Source organism: Schistocerca serialis, chromosome 2 (assembly GCF_023864345.2).
Source record: "Schistocerca serialis cubense isolate TAMUIC-IGC-003099 chromosome 2, iqSchSeri2.2, whole genome shotgun sequence".
In the NCBI taxonomy this organism is placed as follows: Eukaryota; Metazoa; Arthropoda; class Insecta; order Orthoptera; family Acrididae; genus Schistocerca; species Schistocerca serialis.
The window spans coordinates 909081701-909108227 of record NC_064639.1 but is presented as its reverse complement, the minus strand read 5'-3'; the positions used below and the strand labels follow the sequence as shown (position 1 = coordinate 909108227).

Here is a 26527-nt window from a genome sequence, read left to right as displayed (position 1 = left end):
ATGAAACGGCTAACGAGGTGACAACACTTAAAACTAATAGCAAAACTCAAACGGAGAGATTAGATGAACCGTCTAAAAATAATTAAAAAATAGACGAAACTAACGGTTTGACAACACATAAAACTAAAGTAGGTAACTTAAATGAGGTGTACAATAGCATCACCACATTTCAATCTCAAAGAGAGAAGTTTCAGCAGTTAGATGATTTAGCTGCTGAACTCGATATAATTTCTAAAATAGAGGAAACCTTAACCAGTTTACTTAAGGAAATTGTAACAAAAATAATTTAGCACTGTGGTTCGGCTCAGGAAAAATGGAGGAACAAGTTAAAGGCGTAAATGATAAGATGAAGCAACTAGAGGAATCATCAGCTAGAGGAATCATCAACTACTAATTTCGAAACTATTAATAATCAAATCTCAAGATATACCAACCGTTCAAAAATATTAGAACTGAACAGAAAGAAATCTGCAGACACTAGTAGAACAAAAGGTAAAAGGAAAAGTAGATACTACTAGCGCTATCACCAATTCTTTGGAGGATATTGTAGTAAATCAGAAAGAATTCATAAATTTCACACATGATGTTTTAATACATTCCATTACGTTTTTAAGCATTTTAAGGAGGTGTTACACAAGGGTTGGGCAGATACGACTAAAATTAAATTTTGTTCTTAAACATTTACAACAGGAAGCATTAGTTTGCAATTCCAGTTAAAAGTGTAAGTTTAAGGCATAGTATCAATTTGAAACAGCGTTCAAAAGGAATTTCAGTGTGCTAGTGATCTTACTAAAATATATAATTATCGTAGACCTACATATGAAAAATATTTATGTTGAAGTGAACACGAAAGTGAAGATACTCGTAGGTGTGCTAAATTTAAATGCAAATCTATATATGAGTGAAGCTTTAAGTAGTAATGAGTTTACAATTGAAGATTTCCAATTTAGAAGCAAGTATATAATTATGAACGAATGTAGGGACGGTGTATTAAGCTATGAGTATATCTGAAGAAAACTGGTATCCACACTGCCCAGGATCAAGACAGATACAAGAACCTGTGCAGAGTAATACAACCGAATTGTAGAAAGGACAAAGCACACTTCATTAATGGTATCTGTAATGAAATAGAACAGCATCATAATCGCAATCAGGTGCATGATCTCTTCAAGAAAATCAACAGCATCACCGGTGAATTTAATCCTCGTACGGGGGTGGTAGATGACGAGAAGGGTAACCCTATCGGAGACAAGGAAGATATTGTTGCGAGGTGGAAACAGTACCGTGGAAAGCTGTACTCTGGAATCAACAACAGTATGAACAATCAAACAATTGAGCAACTTACTTTGGAACCTAGAATTTTACGCAGTGAAATAGAGAATGCGATTCAACATCTGAAGAATTATAAAGCCCCTGGTGTAGACGGTATATCTGGAGAAATGATCAAAGAAATGGGACAGGAAGGTGTTGTTGTGCTGCATTCATTGTGTAAAAGAATGTGGGAAACTGGGGGGTTGTCGGATGACTGGTCATAGTCTCTCTTCATCCCCTTACACAAGAATCTATCAAGAAGCTATCAGGAACTGCTCCAACTACCGAACTATTGCCCTCATATCTCACGCCAAGTAAAATTTTCCTCTACATCCTGAACCAACGTCTGAAGCCGTACATTTAGTCTCACATATCCACAGAACTAGCAGGTTTTGTTGAAGGGAAAGGAACTTGTGAACAGATCTTCAACATAAGACAAATAATAGATAAATCGCGAGAGTTCTGTGTTCCTGGTTTCATCTGCTTCCTTGACTATAGGAAAGCCTTTGACTGTGTTGTTTGGGAAAAGTTGTGGCAGGTGCTTGCAGAGTTTGGTGTCCCACCCCACTTGATAGCCTTGATCAAAAGTCTATACAATAATCACTTTGCAGTTGTAAAGACGAGTGCTGGCACGTCTGATTCCTTCAGAATATCAAAAGGTGTGAGACAGGGTTGTGTACTATCCCCACAACTACACAACATCTATGCAGTATATCGCATTAGGAAAGCTCTTGATGGTTGGACTAAAGGCATCTCAATTGGTGGGAGAACTATCAACAACCTCCGTTTTGCTGATGACACAGTGCTTTTAGCCAACAGCGAAGATGAACTTGCTGAGCTACTAACAAGAATAAAGTACATTAGTCTAGCATATGGTTTAGACATCAACCTCAGCAAGTCCAAACTCATGATAACTGATCGAAAAGAACAGATCCAGTTCACAGGTCGATTAAAGGAACTGGAAGTCGTGCATTCCTTCATCTATCTTGGGTCAACCATTTGCAGAACGGGAAGTTGTGAAGATGAGATAAGAAGACGGATCACACCAGGTCAAGTTGCTATGGAGAAGCTCACCAAGATCTGGGAGAGCAGAGCAATAACAAATACCACAAAGTTCCGACTAGTTGAAACACTCGTGTTTTCTGTCTTCTTTTATGGTTGCGAAACATGGACACTCAAGGCCAGAGACAAACAGCGCATTGATGCGATTGAGCTTTGGTGCTGGCGTAGGATGCTAAGCATAAAATGGACCGAAAGAAGAACAAATGTGTCCATTATCGAACAACTCGATATCTTCAGACGCCTTTCTTTTCGAGTCACCGAAAACATTCTCCAGTTCTTTGGCCATATTGTGAGAGGAGATGAAGAAAATCTAGAGAAAATAATCTTGCAGGGAAAGATCGAGGGCACGAGGTCAAGAGGAAGAGCAGCGAGCAGATGGATAGATAAAATCAAGAAGGTATCCGGTCTACCTATTCAGCAGGCACTAAGAGAAGCTGGCAACCGTCCGGGATGGAGACGCTTGATTCATGGGGTCACGAGGCTCAGCAATGAGCACAACTGCTTATGATGATGATATCTTACATAAATTATCAAATCAATTACTAGTTATTAAGAGAGTAAACTTCAGTGGCAGACAGCTCTATACTGTATCAGGCAAACTACGTTAGACAGATGTACTGTGTCTCAAAGAAAGAACAATGTTCTTTAGCGTATGGATGGGAGATAAAGAGTTAAGTATGTTTACAGACCAAATACCAGTGGTAGTTCTGTGATCTTCTATTGAGCAGACATAGAATCATTACCAATGTTGTGTTCTCTCATAAATTGTGTCTAATCGGAAAAATTGATTTACTTCCTAGGTTGATTTTGATATTTAAATGTTTTCCTTATTGTAGTTACTGACCTGAGGGGGATTTACCCTTAAATTTATTGTTTTCGTTTACTGGTTCACGAACGAGTAGGTTATGGACGACAAAGTTTACTTATCTACATGACTTAAGTAATACTATGATGTATTTATTTGTTTGCACCTGCAGCAGCAGAAAAGTTGAAAGTAAAGTAATCGTTGCTTAAGAAATTAAGATACGAACGTGCTAAATAAAATATTCCAGAGGCGCTGAAACGTTACTATTCATTGTACTGAATAGCCAATATGTTATATTTTCATATTAAATAAATATAATAACTGTTAATGATGGATATTAAGGACGAATAAAGCACTTTTTACACGAGAATGTAGCGTTGCTGCGAAGTATACAGAAGGAGAATATCGAATGAACAATAGTTGCTGGTAAGTATTTAGTGATGTGTTAGGTACACTAAGTTATATATTACAGATACGATAAAAGAATTTAAACACTCGGGCGAATCTGCTACCTTTGCAAATTAGGTGGAGTGACGACCACCAAGATCCAAGTTAATTGCTTTCTTGCTTCATATTTAGCTTTCCATGGAGCAATTTCTCCCACTTCAACTATTCTGTTGTCTATAATATACATCCCTCTCTTATTGCTCTATCTTACGTAGTAAAAGTTATTTGGAACATAAAAAGGTTAAATTATTAAATAACGATTATAAGCTCTATTTCAGTACATGAAAAAGTAATGTTGCGTGCTTTGTACGAGTGATTTTCTACTTTTTCCCTTCCTTTTATGAAAAATGAGTGGTTTCTGTATATCTTTCATAGGAATGATATGGGATTCTGTCTTTGGGGAACCATCTTCTTTAATTATTTAATCATGAAACACGCATTGCTATATTTTCCTTTTCACTCTTCTCCAAAGGAGTACCGGTTCTATCTTCCCTTATTCCGTATTCATGTTTCTAACGCAGAAACCCTTCCTTTATCTGTGCCACATTGTGGTAAATAAAATCTGTTTTCACAGATAATTCATGATGACGCAGATTAGGTGTTCGACATATGCAATGATTTTATGTCGACGTGCAAACGTACATGAATATAAAAACACTTGTTAGTAACGTCAACTGAACACAGGGAGGAAGAAGGAGGGAGATAACATCAACAGCCAGAAACTGATGTTCTAACAAGTACATAAGAATGCGAAGACAGGACACATGAAATATTTGGTCGATGCAATGACAGGTGAAATTAGCGTTATCTCCAAAAAAATATTCCTATCAATTACAGTCTGGACCTTCAGCTTACTTGAATCTGATGTATTCATGAGATTTCTATTTGGCTTCTAATCAGAACTTGCTTTTTAACTGCTGTGTAAGTCACATAGTAATTAGATGAAATTGCGATATTCGAATGTTTGACAATATTTTGCATGCATGTCTCAGGCTTAAATGGCTCTTCGGAGGGTGTTCTGTTAACACCGTTTATTTTATGGAGATAGCAGTATTTCAGAAGAATGAGGTGTACGTGTGGTTACTACGAGGATAGTAAGCTGCAATGTGACAATGAGTCCCGAAAATCAAATGTTCTCCAAAACAGCCGAAATCAAACGTAAAATGTAAGGATGTAACTCCTTATAGTAAACAAAAACATGTTCCCCTTATTCAGCCTCTATAAATTTGAGAACCTGGTGACGTTAAATACAAGGATTTAAGGACAGCGTAAAGCTGGTTGAGCCTGATAAATCAGGATTTTAAGTACTTTGCATGGGTTTTTATGACAGTGCAATGACGTAAGAACAAAATAATGAATCGTTAGTAAAAAGTAATTAAAGTCACCGACTGGATTGAAATACAAGAGTCAATTTCAAATTGAGGTAAATATTTGCTATTATGGGAAACTATGTTAAGAAAGAGAGAATTTTGAAGGAATGCGTTGTTTTTTATTTATCACTTGAAATAAATAATAAACGCTTCCACGAAACAGTACACTATCATACTTACACTTGGTAAATTACAAGACTTGGGATTGAAGGTAACTGACTTAAGACGTACAGTAATTCATTTTTTTGCTGACTGAAAATTAAAAAAATTGAATCTAATCACACAAGACATTAATTTCAGTAAAGATAATATTTCTTCAAACATAGTAGATTACAAAGAAAGATCGTAATTAATTGTGTTAGTTGAGTTTCACGACATCTTTCATCTAAATAGGGCCCGCATCTCGTGGTCGTGCGGTAGCGTTCTCGCTTCCCACGCCCGGGTTCCCGGGTTCGATTCCCGGCGGGGTCAGGGATTTTCTCTGCCTCGTGATGGCTGGGTGTTGTGTGATGTCCTTAGGTTAGTTAGGTTTAAGTAGTTCTAAGTTCTAGGGGACTTATGACCACAGCAGTTGAGTCCCATAGTGCTCAGAGCCATTTGAACCATTTTGAACCATCTAAATAGGGGCGTCTGTAGTGTAACAAGAGATTTTCTGGAATAACATGTTCCATTATTATCCTCGTAGGCCAACGAAAGATGTCCTTGGGAGTTGAAAACGCATTTTAGTAGCTGTTAAATAACGAATTGCATATTGTGCGGACATTTTTTGGATGTATGTTCAGATATGAAGGGAGAAATGCAGCACAGTCCATTAAGAAGACACGACAACCAGCGAGTGGCTTTATTTACAATGGAATAGTCGTTTCCACTTAGCAGTCGCTTGGGAATGTTGCGGCCTCCAGAGAAGAAGGCGACCGAACGACAGTGGTTTCGAACCGGAAAAAAATAAGCTTGTTAAAATAATGACGGACTTACTGACTCACCACCTACAAGGCACGCGATGAAGTGTCATGTAGAGATAAGCTATTAGCACGTTGTAATAAGTAATCTGTTCACTCTGTGGTGTAATGAGTTATGAGAATAGTTAAATACAGAAGAGTTGTTTAAACCGTGGTTACGTGATTTCGTAGCGAGTTGCTAGAAAGTACGAGACCTGTTACAATCTTCGACCCGCTGCCAGCTGCTTTTCAGTACCACAGTATCAAGAAAATATTTGAAGGGGACCGTTAAGATTGATTAAGATTGAATAAGGTAATTTTTATTACAAACAGCATCAGGGTGACAGATCCACACACGAAGTTGTTTGGAACAGTTCTACCTTACGAACCCTAACAAAAATAATTCAGACCTTAACAGCTCCTCCTCCCACAAACGTACAATCATGTGCCTCAACAGTGGGTAGTAAACTGCATGTACGGATGCAGCACATACAGAAATAGTGTTTTCGGATCAGGCATTCTTAGCTGCTGTATCCGCTGCCTCGTTACCCTGAATGCCCACATGGCGTGGTAGCCAGCAGTATGACACCTCCTTGTGCTGCCTCTGTAAGAGGGAGAGGGTGTCGTGGATCAGCTGGAGACACTTTTCACTGTGTTGGAAGACTATTTAACAACATAGACATATTCTTCTTCAATTCGGTTTAGATTAAAGCCAGAGCGCCTGTTGTTCTGCCACATTTCCCAATTCGAGTGATTTAGTCCGGTAAGAATACTTCAGATTGCAATGTTGTCCCATATATTGATACAGATGATGCTATGGGCACGTAAGACTTTCATAAAGGAGAAAGCTATAGTATTACTAAAGCGAAAAAACGAAAATTCAATTATGGTTCCAGTATTTAAGTGCAAGCAATGAACATTTGCCGTATCTACCGGTTGGGATAAAGCAGAGCCAAACATCGCCCGTGAAAATAAGATTATTACTACAGATTTTGCAATTCTAAGAATATTTTGGGTAGCTGAGGTTTTATAAGAGAGGAGTTGGAGTAAAGAAGTTCCTAGCGTTTGCTGCTTTTTTGGTGCAGTGCCAGGTTTTCATTTCTTCCATCAGAACATTATTTGTGATTTTTTTTCTAAGTCACTGAATTTTTCATGATTTGTCACCAAGCTTAGCACAGATGATAAATTAATGTATTAAACAGTGGAACTCCAAGTAGGAATATCAACAATGCAGAAAAAGATAGATTGCTAGTTACTGTCGAGATGACACATTCAGACAGGCACAATTAAAAGACACTCACACCTAAGCTTTCAACCACAGCCTTCGTCACACAAGCAAGCGCGCCTCACGCACACACGACCGACAACTTCGGCAGCTCGGGCCAGACCCTACTATCTTTCCATAACTTTGATAATAATCAAAACAGTTAATATGCAGAACTGTTTGAGGAAGTACTGGTCCATAACTTCGACGAAATGAACATTCACGGAACAAGTTAAGATTCACTGTAAAGATGTCAGGCGTGGTGGTCTAGTGCTAAATCGTGTGCTTGGAAATCGAAAAGTCCCAGGATCTAATTCCGATTGGATAATGAAATATTTCAGTCTGATTTTAACCTAGCCTTCACCTCCCAATGACCTGAAGACTGGATTCCATGTTACGCTTTCCCTAGTAGGATCACTGGGCTAGATTAGCGAGACGCTACTCGCGTGAAGTGATGTCCAGTTGAAAGACTCGTGCCAGACATTGAGCCATAAGGAATTATTTATTATGCGCAGGATTTTATATTTCTACTGCACCAAAATGTTCAAGTGGTCGAGACACGCCTCTTATTTGCGACATGGTAACAGGTACGACAGTCGAGCTCTAAGAAAGAACATTAGAAGAACTGGAAGGAGCTGGACTTTACCCTGTGGCTGTTGACTGCCGAGTGGCGCAAAAAATACGAATCAGCTCCAGTATGAACAATAAAGCAAATTTTTCAAACCTTGAGGATCGCTGCAGGAAAGTAATTAATACGAGAGCTGCTCAACATAATAAAGGCAATCTTCCAGTTGCGTAACATATTACATATGAACACATGAATGTTACTGGACTCGTACGCCGAAACGTGAGAATGGCTGCAGAGCTACTTTCGTGTTGCACTTCACAAGCTGAAAACAGAACGTGAACGAATTTTGTTTAATTCGTAAACAGTACATTGGTTGCTTTAAACGCTAGATATATCCAAAATGTGAAGACTCCTCTAAAAGCGCATGTGATCTCAACATCAAAAATCAGAACGCCTTTTTAGAAAAATTGGTTGAAGTATGTCAGTAGGAAGTAGCACAAACCTTCTTTCACTGCAGGAAGGATTTTTTACATTCTTGGACTCATTTATTTATCTCTTTAACGTTACCATAAAAATAAGAGCGTTGTACGCATTGACTTTCATACTGAATCAACCTTGTACACCCATTTTTTGCTTTCAACGTTCCACTGGAGACAAAATTCTTCTGGAGACCTGTACTGTAAAACAGACAATGAATCACTCTTCGCTCCCGATGACTTGTGTGTGTCACTAGAACACAGAAGGTAAGTGGTGACATCCCCGTTGCTTAAGAGTCCTTAGGCGTCACTCAAGTTCATCATTTGTGGTTTGTTTTCACCAACACTTCTGATCCCTTGTAGAATCCACACCACGACAAACTGCTGCCGTCATCACTGCAACGAGAGTTCTAAATGTGATTTGGGAGGCATTGTCTAATTAAGTTGCTCTTCCTTGGAGTATACTCACATCGTAGATGTGAGACAGTTTGTGACAGGGACATAATTAGCTCTGACATGTAGTGACTTATCAGCAAAGTACTGAGAGACTTTTTCCTTGAATCTATGGTCGCAAGTTAACATCGAATACAAATCTGAACACGCAGTTTAATTCTATGGCAACTGTGCTGCATAGTTACTCTTCTTACCTTATACAAAAGTGATTAGCACCCAAATGGCACAATATATCTGGACTTGAGGGTGCTAGAAAGGATAATGGAATCTAACTTAAAAAACGGCATTCATATAAATCGCTAAGACCACGCACCTTACCTGAATATCGGCGGAGCTGTCGTGGTCAGCCACAGCGCCGGCGCGGTCCCAGACGACTTTAGCGTTCGATTTCTCTTCCGCAGAAGGCAGTCGCTGTCGCGGAGTTGGATACTCATCGTAGTATGCTGTAGCTGGAGGAGACCATGTTTTTCTCACGGACAGTGATCCTTTTATACCTGCCTAAAAATGAAAACAAACTAGTACTTACGTAAAAAGAATGTAGACAACTTTAAGAATATTCAAATGACTTCCACCGAAGTGGCACAGTGGTAACGACACTGGCGGGGTGGCGTTCAAATAGTCGTCCCGGCGTCCATATTTAGGTTTCCTGATGCTTCCCTAAATCACTGCAGAACACTACCAGGATTATTACTTTGAAAAGGCCACAGACGTATTGTTCCATTCTTATTCAGTCCTAGCTTTTACTCTATCATGAAAGACCCCGTTATAGATTCATCTTCGTTTCATCTTTTTTTCTACATCTACATCCGCATCCACACTCTGCAAACCACAGTGAGGTGCATGATAGAAGGTACGTCCAGTTGTACAAGCTATTAGGGTGTCTTCCTGTTCCATTCGCGTATGGTGCGTGGGAAGAATGATTGTTTATATGCCTAGGTGGGTGCAGTAATTATTCTGATCTTACCCTTGCGATCCCTGTGTGAGCGATACGTAGGGGGTTGTAGTGTATCCCGAGAGTAATCATTTAAATCCGGTCCTTGAAACTTTGTTAATAGACTCTCTCGGGATATTTTAAATCTGTCTTCAAGAGCCTGTCAGTTCAGTTCCTTCAGTATGTCTGTGACACTCTTCCATGGATTAAACAAACCTCTGACCATTTGTGCTCCCTTTCTCTGCACATGTTCAATATCCCCTGTTAGTCTTATTTGCTAAGGCCCCACACACTTGAGAAATATTCTAGGATGGATCACATGAGTGATTTGTAAGCAATCTATTTTGTAGGCTGATTGCACTTCCCCAGTAATGTACCAATAAACCGAAGTCTACCACCTGCTTTACCCACGACTGAACCTATGTGATCATCCCATTTCATATCCCTACAAAGTGTTACACCCAGGTAAATGTATGAGTTGGCCGATTCCATAGGTAACTCATTGATGTTATAGTAATAGTATAATACCTTTCTTCGTTTTGTTAAGCGCAAAATTTTACATTTCTGTACAATTAAAGCGATCTGGCAATTTCTGCACCATGTTGAAATCTTATCAAGATCTGACTGAATATTTATGCAGCTTCTCGCAGATAGTACTTCATTATAAATGACTACCTCATCTGCAAAAAGCCTGTTTTTACTATTAATATTACTTACAAGGTCATTAATAAACAACATGAACAGCAACGGTCCCAACACACTTCCCTGAGGCACACCCAAAATTACTTCTACATCTGATAATGACTCTCCATCCAAGATAACATGCTGTGTCCTTCCTACCTAAAAGTGCTCAATCCAGTCACAAATTTCGCTTGATACCCAATATTATCGCACTTTTACCAAAAAGCGTGAGAGGTTCCATGTCCTCTTTTGCATGTGCCCCTCATTTTCATCAATTTTTTAAATGTTTTATGTCATTGTACCGTGGTAACAGGCCAAATAAGGTTATTCCAGTGAGAGTATTTGTACTGAGAGCTCAAAATACTTTTCACTTGATTGCTATGCATGTTGGGGACTGCTTGTGGTCTTGCTTTTAGTTTCCTCTGTTACTTCCCTGGGTGGCCTGTGCGAGGCGAGCACCAGAGGACGTGACACACTGTGTTTCTGGTAGGGGGCTGCACTTCCACGAATACTGAGAGGGTCGTACATCAATGGGCTTGAGCGACTGGCGGGACGACTGACCTTGGTCAAATTTTGCCTATTGTAGGCAGGGCGAAACGACATGCGAGCCATTTGAGTGTCGCTGCAGTTTATGTGTTGCCGGTTCGGCGCGTCTGGATCGAAGACTGCTGGCGCCGACTGACTGCATTGTCCTCATGATTCTGAGAATACTTATGTTCCATACCCTGCTGGGCGCGACTGTCTGGCCTCGGATGACTGGTGGTCTAGGCATGATGCTTTTGTATCCGGTCAAATGGCAAGTTCAGTGTCCCGAGCTAAATAGCATAGGCATGGTTGGTCAACTTAAACTGAGGCCAGTTGACATCATTAAGCCCTGCTCGGAATTGGAGGGAACGGTCGCTATTGGCACGAATGATGTTCTGAGATAGTGTGGGGGAATTTTGGAATCAGCACTAAAAGCTGATTCGCGGTTTTCGAGGGTAGTGGGGAGTCCAGTAACGTTGGCTTCGTTCTCGCATTGCGCGGGCGCAGGACATTCGGGATCTGATCTTCGTCGGAGTCAGACAGTTTTACAACTTAGTCGCACTTTTTCGGCAGAACTTAGAATTCTCGGACAGCCTTCGAGGCAAGGGGTTGAAACAGAGTTGCTGCACAGCAGAAGTTGGCGCCTGAATCATCAAAACGCTGCCTACCGACAACGTGCTGCAGGTTTCAGGACTGGTAAAGTATTTAGCGGCTTCGGCATTGTAGCACCTAGCCCCTTGTTCTCGAGCCAACTCTTATTCTCATAATAGTTCAGTATAACCTACCCTTTAGCCTACTGTTTGTATAGACAATCAAGTACCTTTGTGTTCTGATTTATAATAAATCACATTGTAATATTTAATTTGCATATCATTTCATAGATAGATGCAGAATCCCATTTCCTGTCGTTTATTATGAGTGTGCACTCCTTATTTTACCAACTAGCAGGGTCCACCATCAGTTACTTTCGTTACCGTTGTGCACATAATCAGTTAGGTGGTAGGTAAGGAGAGGGTCGAGTGCGTCCAGTTCTCACGCAGAATTCGCCAGAATTAAAGAGGTGCAAACTCTTCTCCACTCCGGCACCTCTCAAGCGTAGGTACTGTGTCAAATGCTTTTCGGAAATCAAAAAACACTGCTTCTACCTGGTTGCCTTGATTCAAAGCTTTCAGCATATCATGTGAGAAAAATGCGAGTTGGGTTTCAATTGATCGATGTTTTCGAAATGCATGCTCTGCAGCATTCTGTTCAAGATACCGCATTATGTTTGAGCACAGAATATGTTCTAGGATTCTACAATAAATCGATGTCTAGAATGTTGGACAGTAGTTTTACAGATCATTTCTAATACTCTTCTTGTAGACAGATGTGAGATGCACCTTTTTCCAAGAACTGGGCACGAATTTTGTTTGAGAGATCTACGACACATTATAGTTGCAAGAGCAGCTAACTCAGCCGCGAATTCAGTATAGAATCTGACAGGGATTCCATCGGGGCCTGGAGCTTTGTTCAGTTCTAAAGATTTGAGATGTTTCTCAACACCAGTGACACTAATACTTATTTCATTCACCTTTTCAGTATACGAGGATTAAATTGGGATAATTCTGCGTGGTTTTCCTTTGTGAAGGAATATTTGAAAACAGAGTTAAGCATTTCAGCTTTTAGTTTGCTAAACTCAATTTCAGTTCCTGTCTCATTCGCTAGGAACTGGACACTAACTTTGGTGCCACTAACAGCCTTTACATCATTCATTAATTGCGATAGTGAAGATAATAACACGAGTGATAAGGTAGGTGCTACACATTCTAATTAGCGCATGCTGCGCTATACGTGGTCTGATCAAAAAATACGATGAGTATTTTTATTAGAAACAAAGTGATAAGCTCACGCGGAATTTGATTTAATCTCCTTCAAAGTACTGTCCTTGGCTAGCAATGCAATTATCCCAACTTTGTCTCCATGACTTCTTTTGGAAGGGCGTTCAGCTACTCTTTCGTGGCCATCTCAGTGTCGAGAATGGCGTCAAAACGTATTCCTTTAAACACGGTTTTAATTTTTCGTAAGACCAGAAGACACATGGTGCTAAATCTGATGAGTAAGGCGGATGATGGCAGAAAGGAAAACTTTTCCCTGGAAAAAACTCACGAATCAGAATCGGGGTGTGGCTTGGAGACATTGACCCGTTTTTCTGGTGTCTTTCACAGTACATCGTTTTGCAAATATTGCAATACGCCCTTGTAAAATTCGGCGTTTACAGTTGTTCCCCTTGGAACGAACTCCGATCGCATTACGCTCTCAATATCGAAAAAAAGCAATGGGCATGACTTTGATATTCGACTTTTGATTGACGTGCCTTTTTAGTGGGATGAGTATGAACTGGTTTGCCATTGGAAACACTGAATTTTCGTCTCAGGGTAAAATCAATATACCCAAGTTTCATCTCCATTTACAATTTTGAAGATTAAGTAAGGATCTGGATGAAGATGATCCTTCAACTCCATGCAAATTGACACACGATTTTCTTCTGTTCATCACTCAAAAGTCTGGGAACAAATTTTGCACTCACTCGTCTCATTTTCAAATTATAAGTTAAAATGCTTTTTACGGATCCGTACGAAATGCTTAGTTTTTTGGTAAGCTCTCGACTAATTATTCACATGTTTGAATGAACATTTTTGCCATTCTTTGCAAGTTTTATTCTGTTTTTGAGGTTAAAGGACATCATGAACGTTGCTCGTCTTTTACCGACTCATTTCCACTTTTAAATCACCCATAGCACTTGTAAACAGTCTTTACAGTTACAGAATTATCGCCATACACCAACTTCGATATTTAGTGAGTTTCTTTGGCACTTTTTTGAACCTGAGACAGAAAACGCGTTGTTCGAAATCCATGTTGGGTGACAGACACGGTAAAGAACAACCTCACTTTAGTGTATCTGGACGCTGACTAAGTCACAACGTGTTCCGAATTGACGCTGCCTATCTCAACTGTTCAGACTATCGGACAAATTACATCAAATGACTGCAGTGACAGCAGATGCTGCTAAAAATTTCATTCGCCGTATTTTATGATCATACCCCATATATGGTCAACCAATACATAGTTTCATAACTAACAAGATGAAAGAATGGATGATTAGGATTTAACATTCCGTCGATGACGAGGCCACTAGAATCGGATTTCGGATTCGGGGAGGGTGTAGTAGGAGATCGACCGTGTCCTTTTCAAAGAAACCATCTCGACATTTGTCTGAAGCGATTTACCGAAACCATGCAAAACCTAAATCTGGGTGGCCATATGGCGGATCTGAACCATTGCCCTGCAGGAAGTAAGTCCAATGTCTTAACCACTGCACCACCTCTCTTGGTAAGTAGTGACAGAGATCACTGGATGTTGGTTATTACTCTTCCACATTTTGATGCGATGACGATTCCAGATGTTTGTATTCCTTGTTGCCATGCTATGTACTGACGGTATATTCAGCATCTTCCTAATTATCACATTTTGGGGCTAACAAAGTACATCGCTAAGAAGTAATACTACCGCAATCTTGTTGTAAAGTTGTAAAATTCTGTACTCTACAATAATTAGTACACACCATTTGATTGTACATATCTTTCTTTGTATTCGTTGAAAAAGAATTCTCCTCGCCGAATTCCATTGAGCACATAAAGTACTGCCAATGATTTCGCTATATCCCGGGTATCTCCTCCCATTAAGCGCGTACCTTGTTTAATTCCTATCTAAGAACAAGAATGCAAACACTTACGCTAAACTGATCCAATATGTCACAGAAAGACTCCGGAAAAGACGCATGGGAAGTAATTACAATGAAGGTTTTTTGAGAATAACTCTGTTCAGAACGTTTGGTGATGCTTTATTCATTACAATAGTTCATAATATGTTTGAGCTGCTTGTAAGTTAACGTCTCGTTTCGGCATCGAACATGCTGCACTGCTACAATGAACTTCGTTTCCGAAGTTCTAGGTTTGTGTCCGACGACGGCAGCAATCTAAACATGCTATGAAGTACTTCTTCTAATAATTTCCGGGTATGCAGCCGGATCCCGTCGACATTCTGCCACGATATTTCGGCCCAGAGACGTCCGGCCATCATCAGGTGAGTACACAACTACTGAAGAGCCCAGGTGCAGTCGCGGTATTTATGCCGAATCTCGCGAGATTCGGCATAAATACCGCGACTGCACCTGGGCTCTTCAGTAGTTGTGTACTCACCTGATGATGGCCGGACGTCTCTGGGCCGAAATATCGTGGCAGAATGTCGACGGGATCCGGCTGCATACCCGGAAATTATTAGAAGAAGAAATACGCCGGGAAAATTTCAGAAGTCACATGCTATGAAGTAATCTAATAAATTGAAAAAATCACATAGCGATCTACACAGTTGCTACAACAGATGTCTTTCCGCATCTGAAACCAATATGATTGGTGGCAGATCCCAAATAATAATGACTTTCTTTATTTATTCGTATGAAAAGCAAATAACGATAAAAATAAAAACTGCATTGAGTAATGGTACTTAATGACTGAAAAATAAGAAACAAAAATTCCCAGGTACATTCTTAGGACCAAAAAGCGAAAATGGAATCTGGATGAGAAAAAAATTACAGGAGATGTATCAAGTCACAGAAAAAATTCACAGATACCCCAGGAAACGGCAATTACAGTTCAATGGGAATATAGAGAATCCTACAGGTCCATCCTTTTGACAAAAATTGAATAACCTACGATTTTGTTCTTTAAACATAAAGGGCCGATCATGATATAGAGAAACCCCATCTGTCCTGGCATTTTATATGTTATTATGCAGCCACTGTACCATTTAAACTGAAGAGAAAACCCACGTGTACAAACAGATTGACATTCTCTCAACTTAAAGTTCTCAGAACAGTTTTAAACAGAGAGAATATCGATATTGCCTCTTATTCTTTGGTTTATATTGTTTGGTGGTAAAATGTAAGACAGTGGTGACAAATGTCAGCAAATAATGAAACAAAGACAGACTGCAGTGGCCTTTCCGAGGCATACAGCCATAAAACCAGCAAGAGTGGAAAATGTAGCATATATACATTGGAAACGCAATAGAGTTCAACCAAAAAGTCGTGGTTATGACAGCACGTGACTTCTAACTTGGAAATTAGTGCTGCTCCAAAATTAATGTTAAATTATCGCACTGAACATAATAATACTGAATATTAAATTCAGTTAAATGTGTAATTCTGCTTCCAGTTGCCGGCTGAAATGCATCACAACTAAAGTAACGAAGGGAAGCAAGATGGAATCATACACTAAGTTTATTGACTTCCAAACAAAAAAATGAACAGGATGGATTCCTTTAAACCCACATAGAAGTGAAACGAGTGGCAAGAGTGCTATTTCTGTTTAATTACAAGGAAAGGCTACACAAAGAAATAACGAACAGCACTTTGATGTAACACAGTTCATGCAATTCCCTAGGTGTTGTTAGGCCATTCATTGATACAGCACAAGAGTGCACATTCCAACTGAGTGATCCATCTGCAATTCCACCAAGCCTTGTCAGTCAGGCTTATCAAGAACATGTGCCTATAAATGAGAAGAAAATGTGCGACCTAAGGTGATATCTACCGTTCCTACCAAGAGAAGAAACCATCAAAGAACTTATTCTCTGACATATACCATTGGCCAACATGTGTCAAAGAACTAAACATGTGTTGAGCATAGTGTCAAAGAGAATGGAAAATAAGTATAATTTGTTTGTTTTTTATCGATATTAGCAATAAAGTATGAGCTAAGTAATGACTGATGCTTATTTATTACTAAACATTGACAAAACTCACAAGTTCTCTACATAAAGTTTGACTTAACGTCAAGAAAATGTATCAAGATTGTCCACAGTGCCTTGGCAGTATTCCGTCTGCATTCATTCTAACGAAAGCAGAACTAATACGGAGTCTCGGTCCGGCACAAATTTTCGTTGTCGCCGTTCCCTTATACGGCTGATGGTTGTTCGCACCTGCGAATACATTTCATGTATTTCACAACGACTGCAGTTGCAGTTCCTTCGGACATTCATCGTTCTTCTTAACATCACAGGCATTGCAATACCGTATTTATCCGCCGATACCGGGCAGCCACTTTCGATTAAAATGTCCTCCCCTGTACGGGAATTACATAACGTGTGTACTAGTACAGGTTGTGACGTAGGAACGACGACACATGGACGGGTCGCAGCGTTTATAAGTACTGTATATGTGATGAAGAAGAAACCACCTCTTCCTCCCCGTTCAGTTGGAACGCCGGAAAGGTCCGCAGCTCGTGGTCGTGCGGTAGCGTTCTCGCTTCCCGCGCCCGGGTTCCCGGGTTCGATTCCCGGCGGGGTCAGGGATTTTCTCTGCCTCGTGATGACTGGGTGTTGTGTGATGTCCTTAGGGTAGTTAGGTTTAAGTAGTTCTAAGTTCTAGGGGACTGATGACCATAGATGTTAAGTCCCATAGTGCTCAGAGCCATTTGAACCATTTTTTGAACTCCGGAAAACGTTGACAGAGTGAGAAAGGCAGTTCTTGGTAGTCCGAAACGACCTGCTAGGCGACAGGGTCTGTCACTGGGATGTCACATCGTTTGCTTAATCACATTTTACTGATGATCTCAAATTTCACCCGTACAAAATAATTACTGTCAAGGAGATAAATGAAACGCATTTTGTGTAACGAAGAGAATTTTGTGGCGTAATTGAGGCTATTCTTATGGAAGATGCGGATGTCCCATTATTCACGAGTGATGGAGCCCATTTTAATCTGGATGGTTATGTTAACGTACAGAACCGTCAGTACTGGGTTCGGAGGGCCCACATCCTCTACGCCAAAAACCTCTCCACGACTCAAATGTAACAGTGTTGTGCGGTTTCTCCAAGATTTGTGGACCTTACTTTTTTTGAAGACGGAGGAACCGCGGTTATTGTGGCATTAGCGTGTTGCGTCGAAATGTTAAACAACTTTCTTCTACCAGATCTTGAAAGGCGTCGAGTTAACACGAGAGAAATGTGTTTCCAACAGGATAGTGCCACAGCTCACATGGCGAGAGCATCCATGGAAGTGGTTCGGCAAATTTTTCACGACATCTCTTTTCACGATATGAAGACGTTCCTTGGTCCCCACGCTTACCCGACCTATCCAACTGTGACGTCTTTTTGTGGGACTTCTTGAAACCAAGAGCGTACGTGAACAAGCCCCGCACAATAGATAAGAATTCCATTCGTCAGAAACTGAAGGTGTGGCGAATGAAATGTAGGAGTCGCCCGTATGTAACTTTCAGGAGAGGATCCAAATTTGTGTCTGCAAAGAAGGACATCATCACAATGGCATTATTTTCCGAAATTAATTAAGGAATTCAGATTTCAAAAATGTAATAAAAGAACTATTACTGAATGCAAGATTTTTTTAACAAAACCAGGATTCAGTTATTCATTAGCGAAAACCGTGCATTTCCTCTGTTTCACCCTGTATTTAGTTCTTTGAAATATCTCTGCGTAATTCACATACTCTAAATCCTGCAATGCATCTGGTAGCTTTCTTTTGCCATTTACGGGGTGACAATTATTGAACTATATGAAATAACGTAGTCACAACTTCAGAACTGTTTGCGTTAGGGCTTTCAAACTGCACGGTTGGCTCAAAAAATGGCTCTGAGCACTATGGGACTTAACATCTGAGGTCATCAGTCCCCTAGAACCTAGAACTACGTAAACCTAACCTACCTAAGGACATCACACACATCCATGCCCGAGGCAGGATTCGAACCTGCGACCGTAGCAGTCGCGTGGTTCCAGACTGAAGCGCCTAGAACCGCTCGGCCACCGCGACCGGCCCCGCACGGTTGGCCACCGGACATAATGGAAATTAGTATACGCGGCACGTCATCGTTTTGGAAGATGATTTCAGCCCTATTATCCATAGTGACTCTTAATTCGACAAGATGTGGTTCATGCAAGACGGATCTCGATCCCATCGAAGCAGAAGAGTGTTTGATGTCCTGGAGGAGCACTCTGAGGACCGCATTCTGGCTCTCAGATACCCATAGACCAGTGGCATAGGCCTCGATTGGCCGCCATATTCTCCTGATCTGAACACACGCGACTCCTATATGTGGAGCTATATTAAGGACTATATTAAAGACAAGGTGTAGAGCACTCAAGAGGTCTCCACAGCATAAATATCCCGACACTTCAGCGGGTCATGCAGAATTTCGCTATTCGCCTCGGCACATCATCGCCAATGATGGCAGGGGTATCGAACATGTCATAACCTAAATCCGAATATCTATAGTGACTTGAACATTTTGAATAAAGTGTGCGCAGGCTGTAGTTTGAAACTAATTTACGGTTTTTTTTTTTTTTTTTGCCTATAGTTCAACAATTGTCACCCTGTAAACATGAGGCGATAGAATTACCACAAAGTAGTATCCCATAATTAAGGTTGTGATGGAGGAATGCGAAATGAGCATACAGTAAAAGTTGTTTACTGATACTGATCGCCGGCCGCTGTGGCCAGTCGATTCTAGGCGCTTCAGTCCGGAACCGCGTGACTGCTACGGTCGCAGGTTCGAATCCTGCCTCGGGCATGGACGTGTGTGATGTCCTTAGGTTAGTTAGGTTTAAGTAGTTCTAAGTCTAGGGGACTGATGACCTCAACACCTGACTGACCTGAGCACTATGGCTCAGAGCCATTTTTGATACTGATCCACAGCTTGTGCACCTGACAGTCTGCCACATAACTTTCCTTTGTAGCTATCCTAGCTGAGCTTTTGGGATATATTAAATCCTAATACATTGACTGCCAAAAGGTTACGATTTTGTGGTAATAGATTAGGACTCTCGACCGCAAACAGATGGACGAAGACGCATTGATGGCAGAGACAAGGGAGAGGTTCATTTCACTCGAATCCTTTTGGGAAGTGACGTCAAAACGACGTGCCTTCCATAAAAGTCCATGTGAGCAAAAAAACCTCGCTAGCAGTGAACAAGAGAAGAACTTTAGAGACGCCATATGGGATTTACGTATTTCGTTGCTTTTGTACTACAACTTGCGTGTTACGACAGTTGCCGTTTCAGGGCAACGATGCAGTGAAGATTCGTCACAAACCAGTCACTACTGGTAAGTTTTTCTGTAATTAAATGTCCGTTAATGACACACTGGCTGTAAAGCTTTCAGAAGTACCGATGGTGAAAGACATTGTTACTGAAAGTTACATGTGCGTGTTTGATTTTGTGACTTCAGTATGAATAAAAATCCAAAGATCAAATTGTTGCGAGTGAAACGAGCAGCAATGGCATATGTATCCCTGTTTGTCATAAATGCTTGTTTTATTTCTGCATATGTCACGATTTCGACGGTTCACCCGCACACGAGAGAACCTAGTGTGCCTTACTGTGTCGACTGCTATCGAGTTTGACGGTGGTACCTAGCATGCGCCATGTTGACGTCACTTACGACTTTACCGAAAGCAGACGCAGCTTCTCCCTCGTAATTTAGTGGCTTCGCATCAAGAGGCTCCAAATACGCCACGTTACCACCGCCTGGGGAACTACACCACTGGCCATTAAAATTGCTACACCATGAAGACGACGTGCTACAGACGCGAAATTTAACCGACAGGAAGAAGATGCTCTGATATGCAAATGATTAGCTTTTCAGAGCATTCACACAAGGTTGGCGCACGTGGCGACACCTACAACGTGCTGACATGAGGAAAGTTTCCAACCGATTTCTCATACACAAACAGCAGTTCACCGGCGTTGCCTGGTAAATGTTGTTGTGATGCCTCGTGTAAGGAGGAGAAATGCGCACCATCACGTTTCCGACTTTGATAAAGGTCGGATTGTAGCCTATCGCTATTGCGGTTTATCGTATCGCGACATTGCTACTCGCGTTGGTCGAGATCCAAAGACTGTTAGCAGAATATGGAATCGGTGGGTTCAGGAGGGTAATACGGAACGCCGTGCTGGATCCCAATGGCCTCGTATCACTAGCAGTCGAGATGCCAGGCATCTTATCCGCATGGCTGTAACGGATCGTGCAGCCACGTCTCGATCCCTGAGTCAACAGATGGGGACGTTTGCAAGACAACAACCATCTGCACGAACAGTTCGACGACCTTTGCAGCAGCATGGACTATCAGCTCGGAGACCATGGCTGCGGTTAACCTTGACGCTGCATCACAGACAGGAGCGCCTGCGATGGTGTGCTCAACTACGAACCTGGGTGCACGAATGGTTAAACGTCATTTTTTCGTATGATTCCAGGTTCTGTTTACAGCATCATGATGGTCGCATTCGTGTTGGGCGACATCCCAGTGAACGCAGATTGGAAGCGTGTATTCGTCATCACCATACTGGCGTATCAACTGTCGTGATGGTATGGGGTGCCATTGGTTACACGTCTTGGTCACCTCTTGTTCGCACTGACGGCACTTTGAACAGTGGATGTTACATTTCAGATGTGTTACGACCCGTGGCTCTACCCGTCATTCGATCCCTGCGAAATCCTACATTTCAGCAGGATAATGCATGACCGCATGTTGCAGGTCCTGTATGGGCCTTTCTGGTTACAGAAAATGTTCGACATCTGCCCTGGCCAGCACATTCTCCAGATCTCTCACCAAATGAAAACGTCTGGTCAATGATGGCCGAGCAACTGGCTCGTCACAATACACCAGTCACTGCTCTTGATGAACTGTGGTATCGTGTTGAAGCTGCAAGGACAACTGTACCTGTACACGTCATCCAAGCTCTGTTTGACTCAATGCCCAGGCGTGTCAAGGCCGTTATTACGGCCAGAGGTGGTTGTTCTGGGTACTGATTTCTCAGGATCTATGCACCCAAACTGCGTGAAAATGTAATCACATGTCAGTTCTAGTATAATATATTTGCCCATGAATACCCGTTTATCATCTGCATTTCTTCTTGGTGTAGCAATTTTAATGACCAGTAGTGTACGAAGATGGCAATATATAAATGGTCGCAGAGCGGGCCAAAGTGAGTTTTCTTTGGGCATCCATCTCAAAGACATCGCCAGTTCTCATATTAACTCATCACTCTGTTCCTTTGGAATCTGTCGAATTCGTTGTCTCGCCCTGCAGTCCTGCAGCAGTACTTTGGCTCTGTCAGCAATTCTCGGTTGCATGTCTTCGTATCACTATGGCCTAGGTGTTTTAGTTCAATGATGAAACTTATTCGTGTTATTATCAGGTGTCGCTGATTTCATCCTGGGACAGGCGCTGGATCAACCTGTCAGATACTTCTGCTTCAATTATCTTCTTGTGAACTATAATTTTTCGGACCCAATCATCCAGTGACGTACGATGTGTTTGTTTGATGACTAGTAAACACTTTAAACTTTTTATTTACTGCTGTAAGTTGCAGCATTTCCACTTCGATTATGCTAACAGAAAACATCATTAACTGCTTTTGATGCTTGGTGTAGTCATATACCATTCTGACACTACTGTACCAAAGAGACACATCCACTTCATGTATTTCAGACATAGATTTAGTTCGCGTTATAACCTGTGTGGTACATCTTTTTTTTTTATCAATTCATGTCTCATCACGAGCTCTGTACTTAAGCTACATTTGACCACATTCCATTCAAGCATTTTGATGCATCGTATCCCCCCTAAATTTAGTGAACGAGTGTGTAAGGTCATAATGTGTACCGCTACAACTGATATGCTGATTAATATCTACTGTTTCAAATGAATGTGTTTTGTCTTCAATAACTACTTCTCTTACCTACATGTCTTTAACCCAAATAGGTGAGTAACTGATACCAGCACCGGTATCATGGAAAAATAACTGTCTTTTATGTTACCGTAAGACTTCGTAATCTCGTACCTGCATGGTGCGGCTACTCCTCTGGCCGATTTCAGCACTAACCCTTTCCCAGAGCACTTTGATCACCGATTTTTCCGGAGAAAGATGCAAAGATTCGTACTCTGTCTTCTTGAACGTGTCGTACTCTGTCTTCCTCGAACCTTGAAACTGATGTGGCACGATCGCTTCTTCGTCTGTTCCAGGTGAACGAGAGTCTAGGGAGTCATCCTCTGCCGTTACTTCTTTTGCTCTTGGCTGAAAAGGGAAATATTGAAAATTCATTTAATAGGTGACACTTGCGTTGGACTGCATATGTATGATTATTATTTTATTGGCAAACACTGCGTTTTTGCAAACGGCAGCCGTATCCAGGTCCGAAGAGTGTTAACACTAAGGTTTTTTCCCTCCAGTTAGTTCTCTCTCTTGTATGTGGTAGAGTCATCTCACTGATACTGCGCAGTCTGGTAACCACTCTGGAAGATTGACGCCTACCTTTATGATCTCCCGACAAAATTTATTCACCCAACCACTAACACGTGAAATTAAACAAAATAAAAACTTTTAAAAATGCATATTCCGCAAACTACGTTCTAATGGAAGTCACACATTGAAGTCTGAAAAGCTTTTAAGGGTGTTACAAGGGAGGCTGAGCTGAGAAATAATCGTTAAGAAAAATGTACTGTACGCTGCGCCGTTCCCGAGTTAATTAGTATTGAAGTTAGCCAATCTGTCCGTTGCGCGCGGCCGGCCGGGGTGGCCGAGCGGTTCTAGGCGCTACAGTCTGGAACCGCGCGACCGCTACGGTCGCAGGTTCGAATCCTGCCTCGGGCATGGATGTGTGTGATGTCCTTAGGTTAATTAGGTTTAAGTAGTTATAAGTTCTAGGGGACTGATGACCTCAGAAGTTTACTCTTATAGTGCTCAGAGCTAATTTTTTTTTTCCGTTGCGCGTGAAAATTCTAGCGGCCCCTCACAGACGGCGTCGCCAAACATGTTGTTCCTCTGGTTTCCTATAACCGGACAAGAGAACGATAAGAAAATTGGCCATGTGACGGTAACAACGATCGATACAAAGCTGAAGGCCGAGCAGTCTCATGCGCTATCACTGTCACTTGCTCTGTGAAAACAACTGAAACTTATTGTATCTGGCAGGCTGCTTGAATTTCCGCGCGCAACGCCCTGATTAGCTAACTTCAGCTAGCTCGGAAACGGCGCAACGTATACAACTTTTTCTGAACAGTTACGTCTCAGCACAGCCTACCTTGCAACAGCCTTACGAGCTTTTGAGACTGTTTCTGACCACTCTGTATACAGGGTGGTCCATTGATCGTGACCGGGCCAAATATCTCACGAAATAAACGTCAAACGAAAAAACTACAAAGCACGAAACTTGTCTAGCTTGAGGGGGGAAACCAGATGGCGCTATGGTTGGCCCGCTAGATGGCGCTGCCATAGGTCAAACGGATATCAACTGCGTTTTTTTTAAAAATAGGAACCCGCATTTTTATTACATATTCGTGTAGTACGTAAAGAAATATGAATGTTTTGGTTGGACCACTTTTTTCACTTTGTGATAGATGGCGCTGTAATAGTCACAAACATATGGCTCACAATTTTAGACGAACAGCTGGTAACAGCTAGGTTTTTTAAATTAAAATACAGAACGTAGGTACGTTTGAACATTTTATTTCGGTTGTTCCAATGTGATACATGTACCTTTGTGAACTTATCATTTCTGAGAACGCATGCTGTTACAGCGTGATTACCTGTAAATACCACATTAATGCAATAAATGCTCAAAATGATGTCCATCAACCTCAATGCATTTGGCAATACGAGTAACGACATTCCTCTCAACAGCGAGTAGTTCGCCTTCCGTAATGTTCGCACATGGATTGACAACGCGCTGACGCATGTTGTCAGGCGTTGTCGGTGGATCATGATAGCAAATATCCTTTAACTTTCCCCATAGAAAGAAATCCGGGTACGTCAGATCCGGTGAACGTGCGGGCCATTGTATGGTGCTTCGACGACTAATCTACCTAACATGAAATATGCTACTCAATACCGCTTCAACCGCACGCGAGCTATGTGCCGGACATCCATCATGTTGGAAGCACATCACCATCTGTCATGCAGTGAAACATCTTATAGTAACACCGGTAGAACATTATGTAGGAAATCAGCACACATTACACCATTTAGATTGCCATCGATAAAATGGGGGCCAATTGTCCTTCCTCCCATAGTGCCGCACCATACATTAACCCGCCAAGGTTGCTGATGTTCCACTTGTCGCAACCATCGTGTATTTTCCGTTGCCCAATAGTGCATGCATATTAAGCCGGTTTTGCGTTACCGCTGTTGGTGAATGACGCTTCTTCGCTAAATAGAACGCGTGCAAAAAAAACTGTCATCGTCCCGTAATTTCTCTTGTGCCCAGTGGCAGAACTGTACACGACGTTCAGAGTCGTCGCCATGCTATTCCTGGTGCATAGAAATATGGTATGGGTGCAATCGATGTTGATGTAGCATTCTCAACACCGACGTTTTTGAGATTCCCGATTCTCGCGCAGTTTGTCTGCTACTGATGTGCGGATTAGCCGCGACAGCAGCTAAAACACCTACTTGGGCATCATCATTTGCTGCAGGTCGTCGTTGACGTTTCACATGTGGCTGAACACTTCCTGTTTCCTTAAATAACGTAACTATCCGGCGAACGGTCCGGACACTAGGATGATGTCGTCCAGGATACCGAGCAGCATACACAGCACACGCTCGTTGGGCATTTTGATCACAATAGCCATACAACACGATATCGACCTTTTCCGCAATTGGTAAACGGTCCATTTTAACACGGGTAATGTATCACGAAGCAAACACCGTCCGCACTGGCGGAATGTTACGTGACACCACGTACTTATACGTTTGTGACTATTACAGCGCCATCTATCACAAAGCGAAAAAAGTGGTCCAAATAAAACATTCAAATTTCTTAACGCACTCCACGAACATGTAATAAAAAATGGTACTTACTATTTAAAAAACGCAGTTGATATCCGTTTGACCTATGGCAGCGCTATCTAGCTGGCACACCATAGCGCCATCTGGTTTCCCCCTTCAAGCTAGACGAATTTCGTTCTTTGTATTTTTTTCGTTTGATGCTTATTTTGTCAGATATTTGGCCCGGTCACTATCAATGGACCACCCTGTATACCGCCCGACAAAAAGAGTGGAGCACCTAGAAGAAATGGCTGGATGTCAATGTAAATGTAAAAACGTACAGGTACACACCATCGGTGGTAGCGTACAGGATGAAAGTTGCAGTTCTCTGTGATAGGTAGAACGGCCGCTAAAGAGAATTAGTGTTGCTTGTATTTAATGTTGTTACCAGGCCTGGTAGACTATAAAAGAGACGTGATCACTGTGAAGAACACGGATATGCCGCGTACTTGTGGAAGACCGCGCTATCAGCACCTGAAAGAGTTTTAAAGGGGTCTCATTAAGGATCTCTATTTGACTAGCTAGACGAATAGTGCGATATCCAGATTTGTGGGGCATTTGGATGTAACAGTTGTCCGATGTTGGACTACGTGGGAATGTGAAGTCAGGCGTACTCATTGTCAAGTTTCTGGTCAACCATGTCTTTATCATCACAAGCGAGGGTCGCCCTATTGTGCACCAAGCGCATCATAACACCTTCACATCTACGCCTGCCATCCAAGAACGAATAATGATCTCTATGCAACGTTCGGTGTCATCCTCCACCATTGGCTGGAGACTAGCAGCAGCCGGAGTAGGAAATCATCATCCCATGCATAGGCT

The 26527-nt window shown here is 41.6% G+C and overlaps 1 protein-coding gene across 1 annotated transcript in view; it reads right to left on the bottom strand.

Annotated features, from left to right (window-relative positions):
* Nucleotides 1–26527, bottom strand: part of LOC126456508 (uncharacterized) — a 159070-nt gene that overhangs the window by 117150 nt on the left and 15393 nt on the right. The window contains exons 2-3 of the mRNA XM_050092258.1: nt 22724–22957; nt 9013–9192 (exon numbers count right to left, since the gene is read on the bottom strand). Coding sequence (XP_049948215.1) covers nt 9013–9192; nt 22724–22957 — 414 coding nt within the window. The remainder of the gene's footprint in view (nt 1–9012; nt 9193–22723; nt 22958–26527) is intronic.